Below are 21,041 nucleotides of genomic sequence, written 5' to 3'. Positions count from 1 at the left end.
TCCCAGAATTGAACCGCCTCTTATAATCTGACCTTGTACAACCAGTTCATCCTAAGGTTTGGAGTGCTCACCTCATCTGCTGCTTTAAGCTCAAAACGGGTGTGGCAGACCCAGCAGGGGTGGGCTTTGAAGTCTGAGAAACCTGGATTCCACCTCTTGTTCTGCCCCTTGCTACTGTGTGATTGCTGGCAAGTCACTTAGTCCTTCAAACTGTCCATTTCCTCTTCTGTAAAACAATATAAAAAATACCTACCTCAAGCATTGTAAAGATTCAATGAGATAATGCAATATACAGCAGCTGATACGGAGTACATAGAGTTGAGTGAATTGCTGCTGCTAATATCAGTTCTATAGCTACAATACTATTAGCACAATTGCTACTGCCTACTGTGAAGCCTTCTTTGACTTCCTAAGAAGTTAGCTGCTCCCTCCTCTGTGTCCCTCCAGCCCTTGAACCTCTGTTTATAATCTGGACCTTACTGTGTTATCATTGTTGGCATGTCTCTCCCCTACCAGACTGTGCACTCTCCAAGGGCAGGCTCTGAACTTTTTAAATTGTGTATTCTTTTTTAATGCCTAGCACATAGCAGGAGCTCAGTAAATATTTACAGAATGGAAGAATGAGCCATGGATCAAAATATCTGCAATCAAGGCCTGTTTCTCCAAGCAGGCTAAGAAACCTCCAGTGGACTTTTTACTTGTCCTTGTAGAGTCCTTTTAAGTAAAGCCCCGCTGGAATCACCTGGTCTGTAAACAGTATTTATTCAGTGCTTCCATTTGGCCAGTGGTCACTCAACACTTATAACCTGGCCAGCTCCCTGCAGAAGGGGCTCTTTCCCAGGCCCCACACAGCCTGCCTCTTCTCTGACCCACAAAGCCTTCATTAGCCAGTCCTCGCTCCTTGTTACCCCCTGCAAGCACCAAGCTCAGACCCCTCTTCATACTTGGTCTTTCTTTCCTCTCTACTATTCCCATGGCCTTACCACTGCCATTCAAGGAGTATTGATGAAGCACCTACTATGTGCCAGACACCAGAGCATACATTTGAGCCCTTGGTCATATTTTGTCTTATATGATTTGGGGTATGTAAATCGAGCTTCCTCAACAAGATTGTAAGCTCCTAGAGGGTGAGGGAATATGTCTTCTACTTCCTTTGTCTCCCTTACAGCACCTAAAACAGAATCTAACACAATCGTGGGCATGCGGATAAATACTTATGGACTTGACTTCTAGGCTCAAGAGTTCAGTGTGAACTCTTCCTCCAGGGAAGGACAAGAACAAGGAGCATATAGCTCACCCAGCAGTGTGGTTTCAGTATACACCTATTTTCGGGGCTCTCACACTCTAGGGAAGAGGGAGCGCTAGTGATCCCAGTACAACTGTTCTCCTTTAGCCTCATGGTCCCCATGGCCCCCTTCATCCCACTCACCCACCTTCCAATGGCTCTTTCCCTCAGCAACTGTGAATACTGAGAAGCTAGCTGATCTGTGCATCTGCTTATTATTCTGCTGATTTGCTGTCTTTGTCTGTTCCCTATGCATTCGGCCATGCCATTGTTACCTTTTATTGTGAATTTCGGAACAGCAGAAGTTTGGACTAGGCCTCTTATCCCCAGGCACCCCGGGAGCTTAAGAAGTGCCTCTTGATTGTTGATGACTGTGAGGGATGCTGCAGTGTGAGGGCTTGAGGCCCAGGAGATGAGCAGCATTTGTATTGCGGGAGCTCTGTCTTCCTCTTGGAGTTCTGAGCTTTTGTTTGCCTTCTGTTTCAGGCCCACCTGCCTTTTGCTGTTGTTGGCAGCACAGAAGAACTGAAGATAGGCAACAAGATGATGAGGGCCCGGCAGTATCCTTGGGGCACAGTGCAGGGTGAGTCTTCAGGAGACTGGGAGAAGGAAGCTCCTTCTATCTGTCTCTTTGCTTGACCCCAGCCATTGGTTGACCAGTCCCTAACTTGTTCCAGGTCTCTACTCTTTTAGTTTGGGCCTCAAACAGCCATAGGCGTTGCCAGCAGGCAAACTCTGACTTCTGGATTCTCTGCCAAGAGTAGGCTCTCTTTGTCTCCAATGGAGAAAGCATTCCTAAAACAAAAATAAATGTACCTCGAGCAAGGTGGGAAGAAGTGTGCAAGAGAGCATGTGTACTTGCCCTAGCACAAAAGGAGACTTACAATAATGTCCGAAGCAGAGTTGTTCATAATAGTAAGTAATTAGAAACAGCTCAGATATCCATTAAAAATAAATTAGATGGCCCTGGACAGTGTGGCTCAGTTGGTTGGGCATCATCCCATGCACCGAAAGGTTGCTGGTTCGATTCTGGTCAGGGCACATACCTCGGTTATGGGTTCAGTGCCCAATAGGGGGCATGAAGGAGGCAGCTGATCAATGTTTTGCTCTCAGAGCGATGTTTCTCTCCCTTTCCCTTCCTCTCTCTCTGAAAATCAATCAATAAAAAAATTTTTTTGAAATGTTCATATAATGGGATATTATACTGCAGTGAAAATGAATGGGTTATAGTTACATCTACATGATTGCATCTCAGAAATAGATCATAAAAGAATAGGTCATAGGAGCTAAATAGATCACAGAAGAATACATGTATTATTCTATTTACATGAATTTCAATAGTAGACAGAACTAAACAAGATATATATCTTTAGAGATTCATATGTAAATGGTAAAACAATAAAGAAAAACAAAGGAATGATAAACCCAAAAGTCAGGTTGTATGTCATGGTGGGGAAGGAGGGAGCTTCTAAGGTGCTGGTAATGTTTCACCAAGGCCCTGGATACACTGGTATTCATTTTAAAAAATTCTTTAAATTGCACATTTCATGCACCATTTTGTATGTGTGATTGATTATTTTGCAATTTAAAAACAAATGTATATACAATCAGGAAGGTTCCTTTTGTGGTCTGCTTGATGCGTGTGAGGTTACACTCGGACTAGTCAATTCAGTACATGAAACTAGGCCTAGGACTCTGCCATGGGTGGAAGAGGTGACCGGCCTCCCGAGTCTGCAGCTCTAAGGTAGGTCTGGGATTGCAGGGGCACCATGTGTGACAGGGTGGCTGGTTCACTGCAGACTCATCCCTGACGCTGAGCAAACAAGTGAAAGCTGGTGGGAAGTTGTCCATATCCCACCCAAAGGCCGGCATGCTTTAGGGCACATCACAGACCCTGCCGCGGTAGTGGAATTTGCCGTGGCTAGGACAAGACTGGTCGTCAGAACTGTGTCAGGTTTTGGTCTTCTTTGCCAGTTGGGGCTGGAGCTGGTCCACTAGGAACATTTGCAAATGGTTTCTAAACCAACAGTCCAACAGAGGGAATTAATTTGTGGTCTGAGAGACAGGAACCTGAGGTGAAGCTAGCAGGTGTGGTTCCAGTGACTTCATCCAACTTAGACCACTCCACACCTAACCAACAAAGTCAGGGTTCTTGTAAGTCAGGGTTCACTGTTGTATTCGAGTGAGGAAGAAGCTGTTGTCTGGGCAGCATGTAGGGGCCTTTAGAGTCACTCCTTCTGAGCGACCACCAGGGGTCACTGTCTGGAGACAGAGGAGGAGATGGTCCTGAAAAGTTGCCTGACAGATGCAATATTTCATACTAGAGGCCCAGTGCATGAAATTCATGCACAGTGGTGCTGGTGGTGGGGTGTCCCTCAGCCCAGCCTGCACCCTCTCCAATCTGGGACCCCTCAAGGAATGTCCGACTGCACATTTAGATCCGGTCTAAACGGGCAGTCAGAAATCCCTCTCACAATCCAGGACTGCTGGTTCCCAACTGCTTGCCTGCCTGGCTGCCTGATTGCCCCTAATCGCTTCTGCCTTCCAGCCTGATCACCCCCTTAACCACTCCCCTGCGAGCCTGATTGACACCTAACTGCTCCCCTGATGGCCCGATTGCCCCTAACTGCCCTCCCCTGCAGGCCTGCCCCTCCAACTGCCCTCCCCTGCAGGCCCCGTTCCCCCCAACTGCCCTCCCCAGCAGGCCTGGTTGCCCCCAACTGCCCTCCCCTGCTGTGCTGGCCTTGTCGCCCCTAACTACCCTACCTTGCCAGCCTGGTCACCCTCAACTGCCCTCCCCTGTGGGCCTGGTCCCCCCCAACTGCCCTCCCATGCAGGCCTGGTCACTCCCAACTGCCCTCCGCTGCAGGCCTGGTTGCCCCTAACTGCTCTCCCCTGCTGGCCTGGTTGCCCCCAACTGCCCTCCACTATTATTAGTTTATGTTCTATGACAGTGAGGGGCTTTATCCCAAAGGGAATGGGCATTAAGCAGAGGGGTCATGTGAGCTAATTTGGGCTTTGGAAAGATTACTCTGCTGACTGCAAAGCAGTCGGCTGCAACTACGCCCCATGCTGTCATCCCGGACCCTCTCCCTGCCCTCACTACCTTCTCCCTTCTGCCCTCATACCTGCAAGACAGGGTATGGGGTGACTGTACTTGTTCATCATCTCAAGCCCCCCTATCCCCACATGGTCAGACCAGACACTCCCATTCTGACACAGTGCAGCCATGCTTGGATACATGTGGCGGAGCACTGCTCCCAACCTTGTGTTCCAGCCAGAAGTCCACATTGCTATTATTTGGTCCACATCTCTGTCCTTCTTGGCCACTGCCCCAAATGCAGACCTTTGCCACACTCTTTTGAGGAGAGGGCTTGTCCACTTAAGCTGGAAAGTGGGGTCCACTTTGGTCACTATTGCTGTCAGGCCGTATCCACCCTCTAAAACACACCTCCTTTGAAGCTTCTGCCATCCAGATGGGCCATACCCCTCCTTGTCGCTGTCAACTATTGATGTCCTACTTCTTCCTCCTTATTCTTTGGGGACCTTGACACCTATGCTTTAGTCAGTGGTCACCAACTGGTGGTCCGTGAGGTCCGAAAGGTTGGTGACCGCTGCTTTAGATGACCTGGATTGGAATCCTAACCCTGCAACTTATTAGCTATTTAACCTTGCCTGACCTTGTTGAGACCTTGCCAAGACTATTTCCTTCTCTGCCTGATAAATTACTATTCTTCCTTCAAGAGTCGTCTTAGCGGTTGCCTCTCTGGTGAAGCCTTCACTCTCCCATGAGTTCTTAGGCCCCTCTCTTCTGGGCTTTTATTGCACCTTGGCTATATACTATTATTTTCATAATGTTTACATTGTGTTGTATTTGTCTATTTGCATCTATTCTTCCACTAAACTGCTGAGGGCAAGACTCCATGCCTTAATTTCAAAATTCGCAGTGCTTCATACAATACTGGGAACAGAGATTCCACAAATGTTTACTGGACAGGTGGCTGAACATGTGTGTGTCATTGTCTTAAGAATGGTGCAGGGCAGAAACTCTTGTGAGTGTCTGATTGGTGAATTGGGGTTTAAGTGCTACTGAATGTCTTCGTAGGTGGTTTTTTTTTATGGCATTGCAGTTTCCATGACTGTCATTCTTGTAACTTTTCATTTGTTTTATCAGTAGAAAAGGAAATCAGGGGGCAAATTCATAAAACTCTGTATACAGATTGAAAGGCCGTGTTGCTGTAAGACATTTCGCTTCTCATTTCACCATTTCTTTTTAAATATTTTTATTGATTTCAGAGAGGAAGGGAGGGGAAGAGATAGAAACATCAATAATAGAGAGAATCATTGATCGCTGCCTCCTGCTTGCCGCCTACTGGGGGTCGGGCCCACAACCAGGCATGTGCCCTGACTGGGAATTGAACTGTGACCTCCTGGTTCATAAGTCGACGCTCAACTAACTGAGCCACACCGGCTAGGCTTATTTGACTGTTTCTGTTTCTTCCGGCCTTCCTTTCAATATACTTTCAACCCCCCAACCCCTACTATGCAGTTGAAAATGAGGCCCACTGTGACTTTGTGAAGCTGCGGGAGATGCTGCTTCGGGTCAACATGGAGGACCTCCGGGAGCAGACCCACAGCCGGCACTATGAGCTGTACCGCCGCTGCAAGCTGGAGGAGATGGGCTTCAAGGACACTGACCCCGACAGCAAACCCTTCAGGTATCTCTCACGCCAACTCTGCCCATCTCAGCCAAGTTTATGTTCTATGACAGTGAGGGGCTTTATCCCAAAGGGAATGGGCATTAAGCAGAGGGGTCATGTGAGCTAATTTGGGCTTTGGAAAGATTACTCTGCTGACTGCAAAGCAGTCGGCTGCAACTACGCCCCATGCTGTCATCCCGGACCCTCTCCCTGCCCTCACTACCTTCTCCCTTCTGCCCTCATACCTGCAAGACCAGGGGGTGTGGAGGCTTTACCCTAGAGCATCCAGAAAGGAGTCAGACACAGGTGCTGAGACCAAGAACATCGGGACTCAGTCATTTGCCAGTTTTACCTGCCAGTCCCTCTCTGCCTTCCTGGCTGAGTTGTGGCCAGGCGGACTTGGTAAGCAGTGGGCCATGGAGGAGGCCTAGAGGCCCAGCAAGGCTGATGGTCTCACTGTGCACACACAGCAGCTGCAGCCAGCTATACCAGAGGAGGCCCTGAGCTGGAGCAGTTTGTGCCTGTCCTATGCCCCACTTTCTTCATCAGGCTTCTGCTGCTCTGTCAGATGTCCAGTGTCTTCTTTACCTTCCTGCCCATTATCAAAACCAGACGGGTTCAGGTAGCAGTCATTGCACATGCACTGATGAACTTGAGGCTCTTCATTCACCGTCAAGTGCAGGTTTTGTTTTGACCAAAGGATGCTAATAGTCATTGACATACTTCTTAAATCAGACTCTAAGATGCTTCCAGAGAAGAGCAATGTTTCTGAAAGCAGTTTACTATGCTACTAGGAGCCAATGTCCCCCAAGTGTCTGATCTGTATGCACGATGTCTGATATAAGCCCCACATTTTAAATGACCATGTGTTGCCCTTACCAGGGCTCAGTCTTCTTTGGGGAAATGTCAGGCCTTGATAAGCAAGTGATAGGGAGGGTTGTGGGCTAAGAAGGCTGTCAGAGAGCCACAGTACCTGCTCACAGTGGAAACCCAGCCAGGAGGCAAAGCATAGCCAGTCCTTCAGGGCTGCTTGGTTCTGGAGGGGCAGACTCAGTCCCCAGCGCGGACAAGGGCCACTGGAGCTCTTGGGGTTGGAGGAAGGTATGCTTGTCTCTCCAGTGGGTGCTTCCTTAGCTTTCTCTGTCCTTCCCCTCCACCAGCTTTAATCTGCATCTGTGGAGGAAGAGGTGTGCCTCTACCTGTTCTTCTAGTCCCCTCCCCTCCCCCTTTGCTCCCTCCTGAATACCTGTTACCTGCATCTTCACCCTCTGCACTCCTCTGCCTTCTCCTTTCAATGTTGCATGTAAATATTCTCATCCTAAAGAAACTCACGCTTAACTGCTCTTCCTCACCAGCTTCTGCCCTGTCAAGAGATTCGGCTCTGACAGGAAGGAGAAAGAGTTGCTCTTATTTTTTGACTTCTGATCTCAACATACCACTGAAATGCCTCCATCCAAGATCAGCAATTACACACTCATGGCCAAGTACAGTGTGGCCTCTAAGTCCCATCTTTTTTTTTTTAATATGGTTTTAAAAATATATTTTTGTTGATTTCAAAGAGGAAGGGGGAGGGGGAGACACACACACACACACACAGAGAGAGAGACACACACACAGAGAGAGAGAGAGAGAGAGAGAGAAGAGAGAGAGAGAGAGAATGATGAGACTCACGGATCGGCTGCCTCCTGCATGCCCCCTACTGGGGATCAAACCTGCAAGCCTGGCACGTGTCCTGACCGGAAATCAAACCATGACCTCCTGGTTCATAGGTTGATGCTCAACCACTGAACCATGCTGGCTGGGCTTAAATATATTTTTATTGTTGTTGTTTTTTTTTAAGAGAGAAAGGAAGGAAGAGGGAGAGAGATTGAAACACGGATGAGAGAGAAACATCAACATGGATCGGCTGCCTCCTGCATGCCTCCTGCTGGGGATTGAGCCCGAAACCTGGGCATGTGCCCTGACTGGCAATTGAACCAGTGATCTGTTGGTACATGGGCTGACACTCAACCACTGAGCCACACCATCATTTTTAATCTCATCGTTTGATATTCCTTCGTTGCCTCCTTCCCGAAGTTCTCTCTGCCTTTGGCTTTTCTAGCACTGCTCTGGCTGGTTTTAGTCCTATCTCTCTTGCTACTCCTTTTCAGCTTCACCAGCAGGCTCATTTTCTTTAGCTTACTCTAAATGTTGTGCCACAGGATTCTTTCCTAGGGTCTCTGCTCCTTTCACCTCTATTCTCTTTGTAGCTGGTTATTTCTCCTCTCACAGCCCTAATTACCACCCAGAAATAGATGAATCCCAAGCTAAAATCCTATGTTTGAGCTCCAAACCCATTGAGCTAAGTGCATACTGGATATTTTCACTCAGACGTTCCATAGGTGGCATACTTGAAACGTGGGCTGTCTAAAATTTAAGTCAACTTCTCCCCTCTTAACCATACTTCTTCTCCAGTGGTCCCTGTCGCAGCTCACAGTACCACCATTCACCTGGTTGCCCGAGCCAAAAACTGGAATAATCTTTGAGTCCTCCCAAGTCCTGGGAGTTCTGCTTCCCTTATTGTTCCTCCAGGTCCCTCAGGTGCCCCATTCCTCACCAGCTCTTAACATTAAGAGCCTGTCATTTCTTACTTGGATTGTTGGAAAGCCTGTCCTTTATGCAACAGCCAGAGTGTTCTTTCTCATTTTCAAGTTGGGTCAAGTCAGTCCTCCGACTTAAAACCTTTCAGTATAGATAAATGTCCCAGTCTAATATGGCATCCAACGCTTGCTCTCTCTTGCCAGACTCAGGGACCTCATATCCCACCACTCCACAGCTCACACTAGATTCTCCAGCCATGTGGAACTATGCATGGCTCCCTGAGTATGCCAGTCTCTCTCCACATGTGCCTTTGCACATGCTGCTCTCTTCAGAGCACACTTCCTTCTTTCTCACCAGGCTAACTCCTATTTTTTTAAACTAAGCCCAGGCTGGGGGCAGGGAGACTTAGCCCGGGCATCTCCCACTAGTGTAAGCTCTTTGATGGCAGGCACAGTGGCTGTTGGCTCTAGATGTTGAGTGACTAGTATTCGTGTCACTCAGTCCTGTGTCTAGCACGTAGTGGAGTCTCATCAAGTGTGTATTGCAATAGTTCATTTAATGTGGTCAGTTTCAGAGCCAGGGCCTGGCAGCAAAGTGGAATAGGAGGGCCCCAGAGTAAAAGACAAAAGACCCAGCTTCCAGTCCCAGTTCTACCTCTAACTAGCTGTGTGGTCTTGAGCAAGTCTCTTCACCTCTCTGGGCTTGTTTCCTCACCTGTAAAATGAGAGTATAGAGGCAGATGTTCTAAGTCACTCCCAGTTCTAAATATCTCTCCAGTTCACCAGGACTGCTCCATCACCCTCAAGCTGCCCTGTGATTCTCCTGTCACATGCCAAGCCAGCTGCCCACAGCTTTGTGGTTCTGTGTTTGAAACCCTCCCAAAATCAGGGAGGGGAGGATGGGGGAACCCAGGGAGGATCATTGGGGTCAGTTTTCATCCAATAGGAGACATTCCAAAGGCAGGAGAATTAACCTGACCATGTTCCCAGTTTGCAGGAGACATATGAGGCCAAAAGGAATGAGTTCCTAGGGGAGCTCCAGAAAAAAGAAGAGGAGATGAGACAGATGTTCGTCCAGAGAGTCAAAGAGAAAGAAGCTGAACTCAAAGAGGCAGAGAAAGAGGTAAATGGGAGCCTAGGTGTTAGGTGGGAAGGAAAAGGAAGCTGAGCTTGGGCATGGCAGGAGCTTCTGCCCTGAGAGCACTGCCAGCCAGAGCCTTGCAGCCTCCAGAAAGAAATGGGACACAGCATCTGTAGCCCTGCCTCGGCTGGCACAGAGGGAGCTGCGAGGGATCTTCTTGATCCCTCATTCCCCAAGACCGGGATGTTTTCTCATTCCGTGTTACTTAGTCCTCTAGAGCAGCACTGTCCATATGGTAGCCACTAGCCACATGCGGCTATTTAAACTGAAATTAATTAAAAATAAACAAGTTTAAAACTCATTTCCTCAGTCACCTTAGCCACATTTCAAATGCTCAATCTCATGTGACTAGTGGCTATCGTATTGGACAGCACAGATAAAGAACATTTCCATTGTCACAGAAAGTTTTATTGGGCAGCACTGCTCAAGAGTCAAGACCTTGCCATAGCTGGTTTGGGTCAGTGGTTAGAACATCGGCCTGTGGACTGAAGGGTCTTGGTTTCGATTCTCATCAAGGGCACATAACTCTGTTGCAGGCTCCATCCCCGCCCCGGTCAGGCATGTGCAGGAGACAACAAATCAATGTGTCTCTCTCAAATCAATGTTTCTCTCTCTGTCTCTCCCCCTCCCTTCCACTCTCTAAAAAAAATCATTGGGAAAAATATCCTCGTGAGGATTAACAACAACAACAACAACAAAAGACCTCACATAGCCCCTTGAGGTCAGGTGCAAACTGATTCTTGGCTGTCCTGCCCCAACCCAACTGCTCTCTGACGGCCATGGGGAAAGATGGTCCCAGGCAATCCTGGGTACCTTGTTGAAACCTAAAACAGTAACAGCTGGGCACTTCCTGAGTCATTTGGATATTTTGTTCCATTTCATGGTGGCATTAAAGAAACATCTGTGCGCATCTAAAGAGTTTGTAAACGAAGGTTTGATGGTCCCCCTGGGGTTTTCATTACTGAAGTCGTGCCTAATAGAGTGCAGTTAGTCCTCCAACTATTGCCTTGTATTCCAGGTCCCCCTACCAATGCACCCACTGCTGCCTGATTGAAGTGGCCTCAGCTACAGTTTTGGTGACTTTAACAACTGCTTCACTCTCTGGGCCTCAGAGCCCATGATGAAGAGAAGCACTTAATTACTGCCCAAGTATCTTTCCCTGTAATCTGCTGTGACTCTCTAGGGTTATCAAAAAAGTCCAGGACAAGGCGGTTGATCTTACTTCAATTCACTTTTCAAAAGAAAAATATCACCCAGTACTTTTAGGAGGAGGGGTAAGGGAACCTCAAAGAGAAATGAATGAAAAACCAATGGATGAAAGCCAAGTGAAAGCAACTGACTGGCAGAGCTTCCATCCCCCTACCCCAAATGACTAATAAAAGCTGGCTTACCCTGCGAGTCTGTCATCCACCATCCCTTAGCAAGTGACAATCCCAAATACCTTCTTCATGGTGTGCTGCAAGTGCTGCAGAATCCCAACATCTCCTGAATCCTCAAAAGAAAGTGAAATTATGCTTGGTCTGCTCTACTATTCAGGGTAGTTTATCACATATCACTTCTACCTATTTTTTAAAAAATATATAGTTTTATTGATTTCAGAGAGGAAGGGAGAGGTAGAAACATCAATGATGAGAGAGAGTCATTGATTAGCTGCCTCCTGCACGCCCCCTACCAGGGATCGAGCCTGCAATGCAGGCACGTGCCCTGACCCGGAATCAAACCATGACTTCCTGGTTCAATGGTTGACCTCAACCACTGAGCACACTGGCTGGGCCCCATTTCTACCTCTTGATCCATTGACCACAACAGCACACCGGAATATTCTTGCTGGTCTCTGGCTCTATTCAGGGATAGTTAAACCTCTCTTTGGTCAAGGCTGAGGTCTCCACACTTATGCCATGTTATAAAACTTTTTAGAACCTCCTTTCATGTCCAAGAACAAGTACTTCCTTTGTTGTTGTTGTTTTTTGGTTAATCCTCACCTGAGTATATTTTTCCATTGATATTTAGAGACAGTAGAAGGGGGGGGGGGAGAAACATCAATGTGAGACACATTGATTGGTTGCCTCCCCGCAAGTGCCCCAACCAGGGCCAGAGATTGAGCTTGCAACCTAGGCACATGCCCTTGACTGGAATCAAATCCGGGACCCTTCAGTCCACAGGCCAGCGCTCTATCCACTGAGCCAAACCGGCTAGGGCCAAGCACTTCCTTTGAACAGCTTTGGCATTGCTTCAGTTTGCTCTGTGCTCCATGGTGATCCTCCCTGACTGGAGGGGATAAGAAACGGCAGGACCCATAACATGTTGGGAGACCTCACTCTATAATCCTCTATAGAATGGATGGATCTTGGTTGGGCAAATTCCTTAAATTCTGTCACCACATAAAATGCAGATAATAACAGAACCTATCTCATAGGAGTGTTGTGATGATTAAATGAGTTAATACATATAAAGTGCTTTAAAAAGTCAGTGGTTGGCCTACAATAAGCACTCAATAAGTGTTATACTATTATAACTGATACTAGAGGCCTGGTGCATGGATCACTGGTGGGGTCCCTCGGCCTGGCCTGCAGGGATCGGGCTGAAACCGGTTCCCTGACATCCCCTGAGGTGTCCTGGATTGCGAGAGGGTGCAGGCCAGGCCGAGGGACCCCACTGGTCCACGATTGGGCTGGGGAGGGACCGAGGAAGGGCTCCAGGGTGTGTCCAGCCTGTCTCGCCCAGTCCAGATCAGCTGGACCCCAGCAGCAAGCTCACCTACCGGTCAGAGTGTCTGCCCCCTGGTGGTCAGTGCACGTCATAGCGACTGGTAGAACAGTCGAAGGAACGGTTGGCCAGAGCATATTAGGCTTCTATTATATAGGATAGGATTATTACTAACCACATGTGGTGACTCTTTTAAATAAAATGTTTGATTAAGCAGAATGCACAGTTCCCTGACCATATTCAGGAGCATAAATTTGGAGGTAAAACGGCAGAAGGGGACTGTCCAGAACATGGAGACCTTTGGTGCCATCATAGCTGTCTCTAGCAGAAATGTCTCCTAAGTTCCCGGGCTCCTGCAGGGTTGTAACCCTGCCAGTCCCCTGTTGCCCTGGACTCAACTCAGTTGGGAGCTGCTGACAGGGGACTCCCCCCAAACTCCATGTGCTTTCTTGCCAGCTGCATGAGAAGTTTGACCGTCTGAAGAAACTACACCAGGATGAGAAGAAGAAGCTGGAGGATAAGAAGAAATCCCTGGATGATGAAGTGAACGCTTTCAAACAGAGAAAGTCAGCGGCCGAGCTGCTCCAGTCCCAGGGCTCCCAGGCTGGAGGCTCACAGACTCTGAAAAGGGACAAAGAGAAGAAAAAGTAAGTGGGAGGTTGCTCTGGGGTTTTGGCTTCTCTCTGCTCCTCAGGGCAGGACCTGGAGGCTGAGGGGTCTGAAGGATGGGCAGCAGAGAGGTGAGCTGTAGGCTGTCAGACCAGTTTGGGTGCCTATAACTGGTCTCCATGTTCCCACACGATTTTTGGATTTCCTGAATTTGGGCAATTGAGAATAGGTCCCAGAAGCCCAGCCCCCTCTGTTTGGCCTGCGTAGGAAAGTCCTGCAAACTCAAGTAGGAGGAGAGGGAGGGAAAGGAGAGGAAAAGCAAAAGGAATCTGAGAGAGTAGAAAGAAGAAGTATGGAAACAATAAACACTACAAAGTTGTAAGAAATAGATAAACAAAAAGGAGGGCAGGTAGAGGGTGGTGGGAGAGGGAGTCTGAGAGGTTGGAATCAATTGGGCTCCCAGGCGTGCTCACCCGCTTTGCTCGCCCCATACCTGAGGCGAACTCTCGTGCCTGCAGGCCAACCCTCTCTCTGCCTCAGTTCTCACTAGCTGCAGCCAGCAGAATTTAACTGCTGCTGCTGAAGGCTGTAGCCCAGGTCTGATTTCTCACCCCTTTACTGTCCATCCTGTTGACTGCTTAGCTGTTCCTGGCCTGGGGTACAACTAAGAACTTGGTGGGGAGCCTTTAGATGTTGGTATATTCTAGGTGCTCCATCCTCAACCTGGGGAATGATTTTACAATCTATCTCTCTCCCCTGGTATTTGGTAAGGCAGGATAGCATGGGCTCCTGGTTACCATGTGGGCCGATTATCCTGACCCAACCCATTCCTCATCCCAGAACCAGAGAAGAGAAAAGCATTTCTGACAGGACCTATACAACAGCAGGAAAAAACCCAGTGGTCCCTTGGGCTCTGAAGTTGTTTGTGCAGTGTGCCTAGGGAACCCCTCAGATGGAGTGTTAGGCAATGTCCTTATTAAAGAGGCCCGAGGATCTGAAAGATGTCCATGGTTGTTGCCCTCTGTTCTTAGCCACTTGTTCCTGATCCAACTATTGGATTTTTTTTAGAGTGAGAGGAAGGGAGAGGGAGAGAGAAACATAGATGTGAGGGAGAAACAGCAATAGGTTGCTTCCTGTACATGCCCGGGCCAGAAAACGAACCCACAACTTGGGTATGTGCCCTGACTGGGAATCGAACCTGTAACCCTTTTTGGTACACAGGACGATGCTCCAACCAACTGAGCCACATTGGCCAGGGCTCAACTATTGGATATTTGCCAGGAGGAAACATCTTCCTTTCCTCAGTGCCTGGCTCATCACTTAGGAATAAAACTATGATTTTTGTACAGTATTAAAATATATTTGAAGACACTCAGTTTTCCAATTCGATTATTCATTATTCATAATATAATTTGAACATTTTCACCAATTAGTCTAAAGATTTTTGTTAGTGAACCATAACACTATATGTCAAATTCACTGACTAATGAACTCTTTTTGGTATTACTTAATGGATAAAGTTCAACTAGCCAGAAAAGAAGCCTCTTTGGAAACACTGCATATTAACTGATCAGTCACAGTATGTCAGTTGCGCCAGCAGGCATGGATTCCTATTTTTAAGATCAGAAAGGTCTAAATTTGTCTTCCAGCTCTAACCTGCTGCCTTCATAGCCCTTTGGTATTTGTTAACTCGATCCCTGGGGTAGTTGAACAGCTTGCTTGTAGGAATTAGAAGATTCATTTGTTCAGACCCCACTGACAAACACTAAGCTCTAAATATTCTCTATTCCGGTGTTAGTAGAAGTTTATTCCAGACCAGATTTCCCCCAGTTGCCTCAAATTACTTGATATCCCCCCAACTCCAGGCAGAAGACCCTCTCTACAGTCTCTAGGAAAATTTGGGGTTGGTGGAGGTACTCTTTTACTATTCTGAGGGGGTGGAAACCTGACCAAATAGACTGCCCTCTTTCTTACTTCCAGATGTGTAGGTGGCCCTTGGCCTGGGCTTCTTATATAATTCCTTACAGTCAGCTAACTTCTGGAAGACCCATCATGACACCTGAGTCCCTCTGGTCCATAGTGATGATGGCGGTGGTGGGGTATGAGAGTAGAAGTGGAGATTATAAGCATTTCTTCTGGAGAGATGGTGGTTGGATAAAACAGAGTCACATATTTAGAATTTCCTTTGGCTGCCCTTAAAGAGATTAAGAAAGAGTACCAGCCCCGCTTCCCACCCTCCCACCCTCCCCTCCTACTCCTCCTAATCTCCTTTGACCTCTAACTCTTCATTATTGGTGTGAACTCATAATATTTGATTTCTCCTTCAAGCTCACTCCATCTTCATCAGCTCTTAACTATTTTACAGTTAACTCTGCTGTTTGCTGCATGCTGCATGAGACCCAGGGTCCTGGTAAGCTTTATTAACTCTAAATAGAACTGGCAGTGGCTCCTAGAACATATCTCCCCAAATCCCACCCCCCAATACACATATCTCATCATAAAAGAAGCTGCTTCATTGTCCTAGCTGGTTTCCTCTTGTGAGTTAGAATATTAAGAAGTAGTCTGGTGTGGTTTCAAGTGTACATGTGCAGTGCTTGCCTGCCTGATTAAAAGCCAGGTATTTTCAGACTTCTGCTGCCAGAACAGCTGGGTAGCATAAGTGGGTTATATTTGAGGTTCAGTTTTGGCCATTTTTCCTTCAAGAGCCTTAATTATTAGTTTCAAAATTAACTAGGCTGTAGTGAGGAGGGAAACTGCTGGGTTCAGCAGCCCTGTCCTGCAATTGTCACAGTGACATTGACCTCCAGGTTGGGAATGTTCCAAACTAATGGAAACTTGCTTCTCTGTTTCCCTCTGGTGGCTAATATATATATATTTCAGAGAGGAAGGGAGGGGGAGCGAGAGAATCATTGATCGCTGCCTCCTGCACGCCCCACAGTGGGGATCGAGCCCACAACCGGTTATGTGCCCTGACTGGGAATCGAACTGTGACCTCCTGGTTCCTAGGTCAATGCTTAACCATTGAGCAGTGCCAGCCAGGCTGGTGTCTATTTTTTATCCAGAGGGTTCAAATTCTCAAATTTCCTTTAGTTATGTAACCCCCCAAAACCATAATGAAAGTGGAAGAAACTGAAGAGCTATCAGATATTATAGAAAAGTTCCTTACATTTAATTCTACAAGTACCAGCTTCATGAACACCTACCTTTGATAAGATGGGTTCCTGAGGGCTGCAAGCTGTATCTACAGAAAAGGATAAAGCAGTCCCTGGCATCATGTAATTTATAGGCTGATTATAGCAATGATTAAGCACCTTCTATCTGTAGTAGACTCAAGTAGTAGATAGGGAGGGAAAATGAATATGGTTAACTTAGCCATATTAAGCTTATTACTATTTTTAAACTTTACCATAGAAACCTTCAAACAGGAACAAAAGAAGAGGGAAGATAGTACAGTGCAGCCTCAGATACCCACAACCTGGCCCCCAAACAACTGTCAATACAGGGTCAATCCCGTTTCATCTATTATGCCAGCTGCCCAAACCTGCTGGATTATTATAAAGCAAAACCCACATTATTTCATCTGCAAATACATTAGCATGTATCTTTAATGACTCTTTAAAAAAAAAACACCATAACCACAATGCCACATTAACATACCTACAAAATTAGCAAATCACTAACATAAAATTCCTAATCCATGTTCAGAATACCCCAGTTGTCTCATAAATGCTTTTACATTTGGTTTGTTTGAATCAGGGAGGGAATATAAAATATTGAGAGGGCTTCTCCCCACTCACCAATGTAGTTTATGATTTTTAAAAAATACTTTTTTTGTTGATTTCAGAGAGGAAGGGAGAGGAAGAGATAGAAACATCAATGAGAGAGAATCATTGATTGGCAGCCTTCTGCATGCCCCCCACTGGGGATTGAGCCCGCAACCCGGGCATGTGCCCTTGATCCGAATCGAACCCAGGACCCTTCAGCCCACAGGCCAACGCTCTATCCACTGAACCAAACCAGCCACGGCTAGTCTATGATTTAAATGGAGAGCCTGCTGTTCATCACCAAATAGTGCTACAGCTATTGCACTGGGGACTTTGGGCAGCTGGCAAAACATCCTATTTTCAAGCAAGTTCCAAAGAGGAAGTCTATAGAGGCTTCTGAAACATAAGCCCCATGAAATTGGGCCAAAGGAAACAACCTTAAAAGAACAATGGAAAGATTTATTGTCTGGCTTAAAGGCAAGTCTTTAGAGCCCCTGGTAGTTGACTGGAATTAAACAGCAGGTTTCCATTAAGGAAGACTTTCACTTCCTAGAGTGTCTGTCCTCTGCTGTGGTCCCAGTGCCTTGCAAAGGGTCTGACACCTGTAGAAGTGCAGTTCACGTGTATCCTCTTTGTTCCCCATTGTCAATGAGGAGAGGAGAAAATACCGTATTTTCGGGCGTATAAGACGACTGGGCGTATAAGACGACTGGGCATATAAGACGACTGGGCGTATAGAAGATTTTCCTGGGTTAAAAAGTCATCTTATACGCCGGAAAATACAGTATGTATTCTGGTAAGTTAGCTTTCAGTTAATGAAACTGAATTAATGTGGTTGACACAGCTTGGTTCAGGTTTCCCTGAGTGAACCATTGTTAGTGGCCATTACTAAAATGAATTCTGGCAAAACTATAATTAAAGCCTTACTTTATAGGTGAGAGGCAATTAGCAAATGGCACGAACAGCCAACCTCAACCCAAATAAGTTGTTTCTTTCCCGCAGGCTTCTCCCCAGAAGACCACAAAAGCAGTTCCAAACCAAATAGGGGAGGGAGGCCTTGACTCCCTGGGATCCGAAAGCAGCAAAAGCAGCCCTCATTCATGGGGTGGATCACAAAATCTACCTCTCATTAACGGAGTGAGGCTTACTGTTCCTCACTGATCTTGAAATTGCTTGAGGCATTACTTGTAGCTGTTGGAAACTGTAATGAAAAATAACTCCTGTGACCTGTACTCAGTTGTGATACTATATCTGAATGGTTACTGGCCCTTGACTCTTGGGGGTACACAGTATAGGGAAGAGTGTACGTGTATCAAAATATGTCAGCTTTCCTGTGAAGCACAGAAAATAGGCTGTTGCTGTGTAGTTTAGGTTTCCATTCCCCTAGGAATTAGGCAAAGAATAAAATAAGAAAGGAGCATTCATATAACATTCTAATACTTTTCAAAGTGCTTTTCCACATGATATCTCATTTTTGCCTTACAACAGTCATGTGAGGTATGGAAGGAATAATCTTCTGTTGACACAATGAGTACATAGAGGAGCAGGGAATTTAATAGATTTGAACAAGGATCACACAGTGAGTTAGTGGCAGAACTGGAACAAGAATGTAGAACTCCTGCCCGGCCATTGAGGCTCAATGGTTGAACATCGACCTATGAACCAGGAGGTCATGGTTCAATTCCCAGTCAAGGCACATGCCTGGGTTGTGGGCTCGACCCCCAGTTGGGGGCGTGCAGGAGGTAGCTGATCAATGATTCTCATCATTGATGTTTCTATCACTCTCTCACTCTCCCTTCCTCCCTGAAATCAATTTAAAAACATATGGGGGGAAAACGATTTAAGAATGTAGAACTCCTAATTCTTGGTGTATATTGCTATTCCTGTGTGTGTGTGTGTGTGTGTGTGTGTGGTGTTGAGGTGTTTGGATGTATTCACTCTGAGAAAGTGACTGTACATACTCACGTATGCATATGCTTTTAACTACCCCTCCCAAATATCTAATAGTCTTTATTTAATGGACTAAATGTATTCTGCAGGTAAAAACAGGGACTTAGATCCATAGCCAAGGCATTCTCAGGGACACTGTGGTGTGATTAAACAGCAAAGGGTTTTAGGCTCTGATTCTGGCTGCATATTTTTCTTTGTGATCTGGGCAAGACAGTTGATTTCTCTGTGTCTCAATTTCCTCATATGTCAAATGGGGATGGATACTACTTGCCCTGTTTATGTCACAAGGATGAAGTTTAAATGAAAAAAAAAGGTCAAAGTGCTATGTGAACACAAACCAATAATGGTTTTCCGTAGTTCAGTTTTTCAGATAACTGTGGTCTGAACCAGACACTTCTCAAACAGCTCTTGTCCCAGGGTACCACTTAGCTGACTGGGACTGCTCCAAAGGCTACCTGAGGTGAAACCTCAACCTCCTCTGCTTTCCCTATGGGACAAGGCAATTAATAACTGAGAGCCTGGTGCTCTATGCAGGAGCCTGAGGCCACCTGGACATTTGCTGAAGGTATTCCTGCACAAGGTGTCTGGGTGGGGGGCATTAGCCAGGACCTAGTAATTAAGGAGAGAATGTCTTCTTGAGACTATTGGCAATTATTTTGCTAGCTAATACCACTACTGCTGCCACTCAGAGGTGTGTGTGTGTGGGTGTACAGGTGAGAAAGCATGTTCCCAGGAGCCAATGCAATATAGAACCTTAAGACCATCTAACATAGCTATATATTCTAATTTGTCTACTAGTCACCATGACAGTTTTCTTCTAACCTTTTTTGGGGGGTACATTAATCCACCCATTCATTAACCCAACTTCTCTTTTCATTTTCAGTTTGGGCTTCCTGTAGATGCTCTTTTCCTGCACAACAGAGCTGGGCCTCCCTATCTTTACCCCTTACCACGACTGGGTGCACACAACCCGTGCCCTCTCCTCTCTTCCTGCCAGTTTATAGAAGCCTGAGAGTCTGAGGATGGTGTCTGGCCTCTGGTTAAGAAGCCGGCGGTTCTGTGGCTTAGAGATGCATCGTGCATCCCCCTTCCCCTCCTAGCGTTCCCAGCCAGCCACTCCCCATCTCCAACTTTGCCAGAGTGTAACTTGTTCAGGGGTCCTATCTGCTACTCTCCACCGTCAGTTTCCCTGTTCGAACTCTGATGGCTGCTTGCTTCCCCGAGGTATTTGCATCCACCGTGGCTGGGTAAGCACCAGTTAACAAGGCTTTCCCTGTTGGGCCCTAGTCACTGGGCTTCCCTGAGCACCCGCCACCTCCCAACAGAGCCACAGTTCCTTCTCAGAGGGCTGCAGAAGGAGATCCTTTGCTGCCTTTTCCTTTTGGTCTCCCAGCCCAGCCCTTTCCAGTTTTGATTCACTCAAGGTAACTGTACCCAAGCTGTGTTAAAAATCCAGAATAAGTTTACACCAAGTCTCCCGCCCCCCACCCCTGAAAATGACTGCTGAAGAAAATAGCATAAATTTCCTCTCCCTATAACTCCGAGTACCCCACAGATGCAGAAGGGGAAATAAACCTGCATATTATTGCCAGCCTAGTGTCTTGAATGATGGGCTTAAGGAATTCTGAGGTGTCTGGGCATCTCCTCTGTAATCTCCTTTAGGGTCCACACCATCCCCCCAAAGCAGGGCCAGTAGCAGGTACAATAACCCTTATCATAAACTGTCAAACTGAGTGGTCAAAGAATCAATGTTTTCAGTTCTGCTTTGATGAGTCTTCCTGTCTATTTGGTGAATGTGATGAGTTTTAATCTGTATTTTGCATGTACCCCCCCAATGAGAAGACGTGGACCTTTCAGCTGGAGAAGAGAAAAGAAGTGTTAATCCTCAGAAGGTCCCTAATTTTATCTGCAGTCTAAGGATTTGATATTTTTTTAAATATTCCAGTCCTAATTCTGGTCATGTAGAGAGTGCTCCATGTCAGGCACAGTGGCCTTTGGTGTTTAGCCAGTGCGAGAGTGAGAGCTGGAGGTGAGCTGGCAATACTCTGTGGCTAACACGCCCTTTCTCTGCCCTTCCTTTGCAGTAATCTATGGCTGTGTACTGAATAGTATTCCCGGCTACAGCTGGACTGGACTCCATTTAGCCTTTTAAGCCAAGGTTCCTATTTTAACTGACAGCTTTCCTTCACGGTGCCAGGAAGCTGGGTCCCCTGCCCCTACCATGTACTTCCACTTCAAGCATCACCTGTTTTTTTGAGTTCTGCCTTCCAGTGTCACCCGCACTGACCACGAACTTCTTTTTCTTTT

The 21,041-nt window shown here is 46.8% G+C and overlaps 1 protein-coding gene across 2 annotated transcripts in view; it reads left to right on the top strand.

Moving 5' to 3' along the window:
- The window catches only part of SEPTIN6 (septin 6), a 66,048-nt gene extending 45,688 nt beyond the window's left edge, over nucleotides 1-20,360 (top strand). The window contains exons 6-11 of one of the 2 annotated variants that reach the window (XM_008156847.3): nucleotides 1,772-1,868; nucleotides 5,835-6,003; nucleotides 9,555-9,687; nucleotides 12,868-13,058; nucleotides 15,386-15,430; nucleotides 19,618-20,360. In XM_008156847.3, coding sequence (XP_008155069.1) covers nucleotides 1,772-1,868; nucleotides 5,835-6,003; nucleotides 9,555-9,687; nucleotides 12,868-13,058; nucleotides 15,386-15,389 — 594 coding nt within the window. In that variant the 3' untranslated portion in view covers nucleotides 15,390-15,430; nucleotides 19,618-20,360. The remainder of the gene's footprint in view (nucleotides 1-1,771; nucleotides 1,869-5,834; nucleotides 6,004-9,554; nucleotides 9,688-12,867; nucleotides 13,059-15,385; nucleotides 15,431-19,617) is intronic. The other variant, XM_028133105.2, reaches the window with a different exon arrangement.
- The last annotated feature ends 681 nt before the right edge of the window (nucleotides 20,361-21,041 follow it).

This window comes from Eptesicus fuscus, chromosome 1 (genome assembly GCF_027574615.1).
Source record: "Eptesicus fuscus isolate TK198812 chromosome 1, DD_ASM_mEF_20220401, whole genome shotgun sequence".
Lineage (NCBI taxonomy): Eukaryota > Metazoa > Chordata > Mammalia > Chiroptera > Vespertilionidae > Eptesicus > Eptesicus fuscus.
Note: the sequence above shows the minus strand (reverse complement) of the source record. Positions and strands in the feature narration are given on the sequence as shown.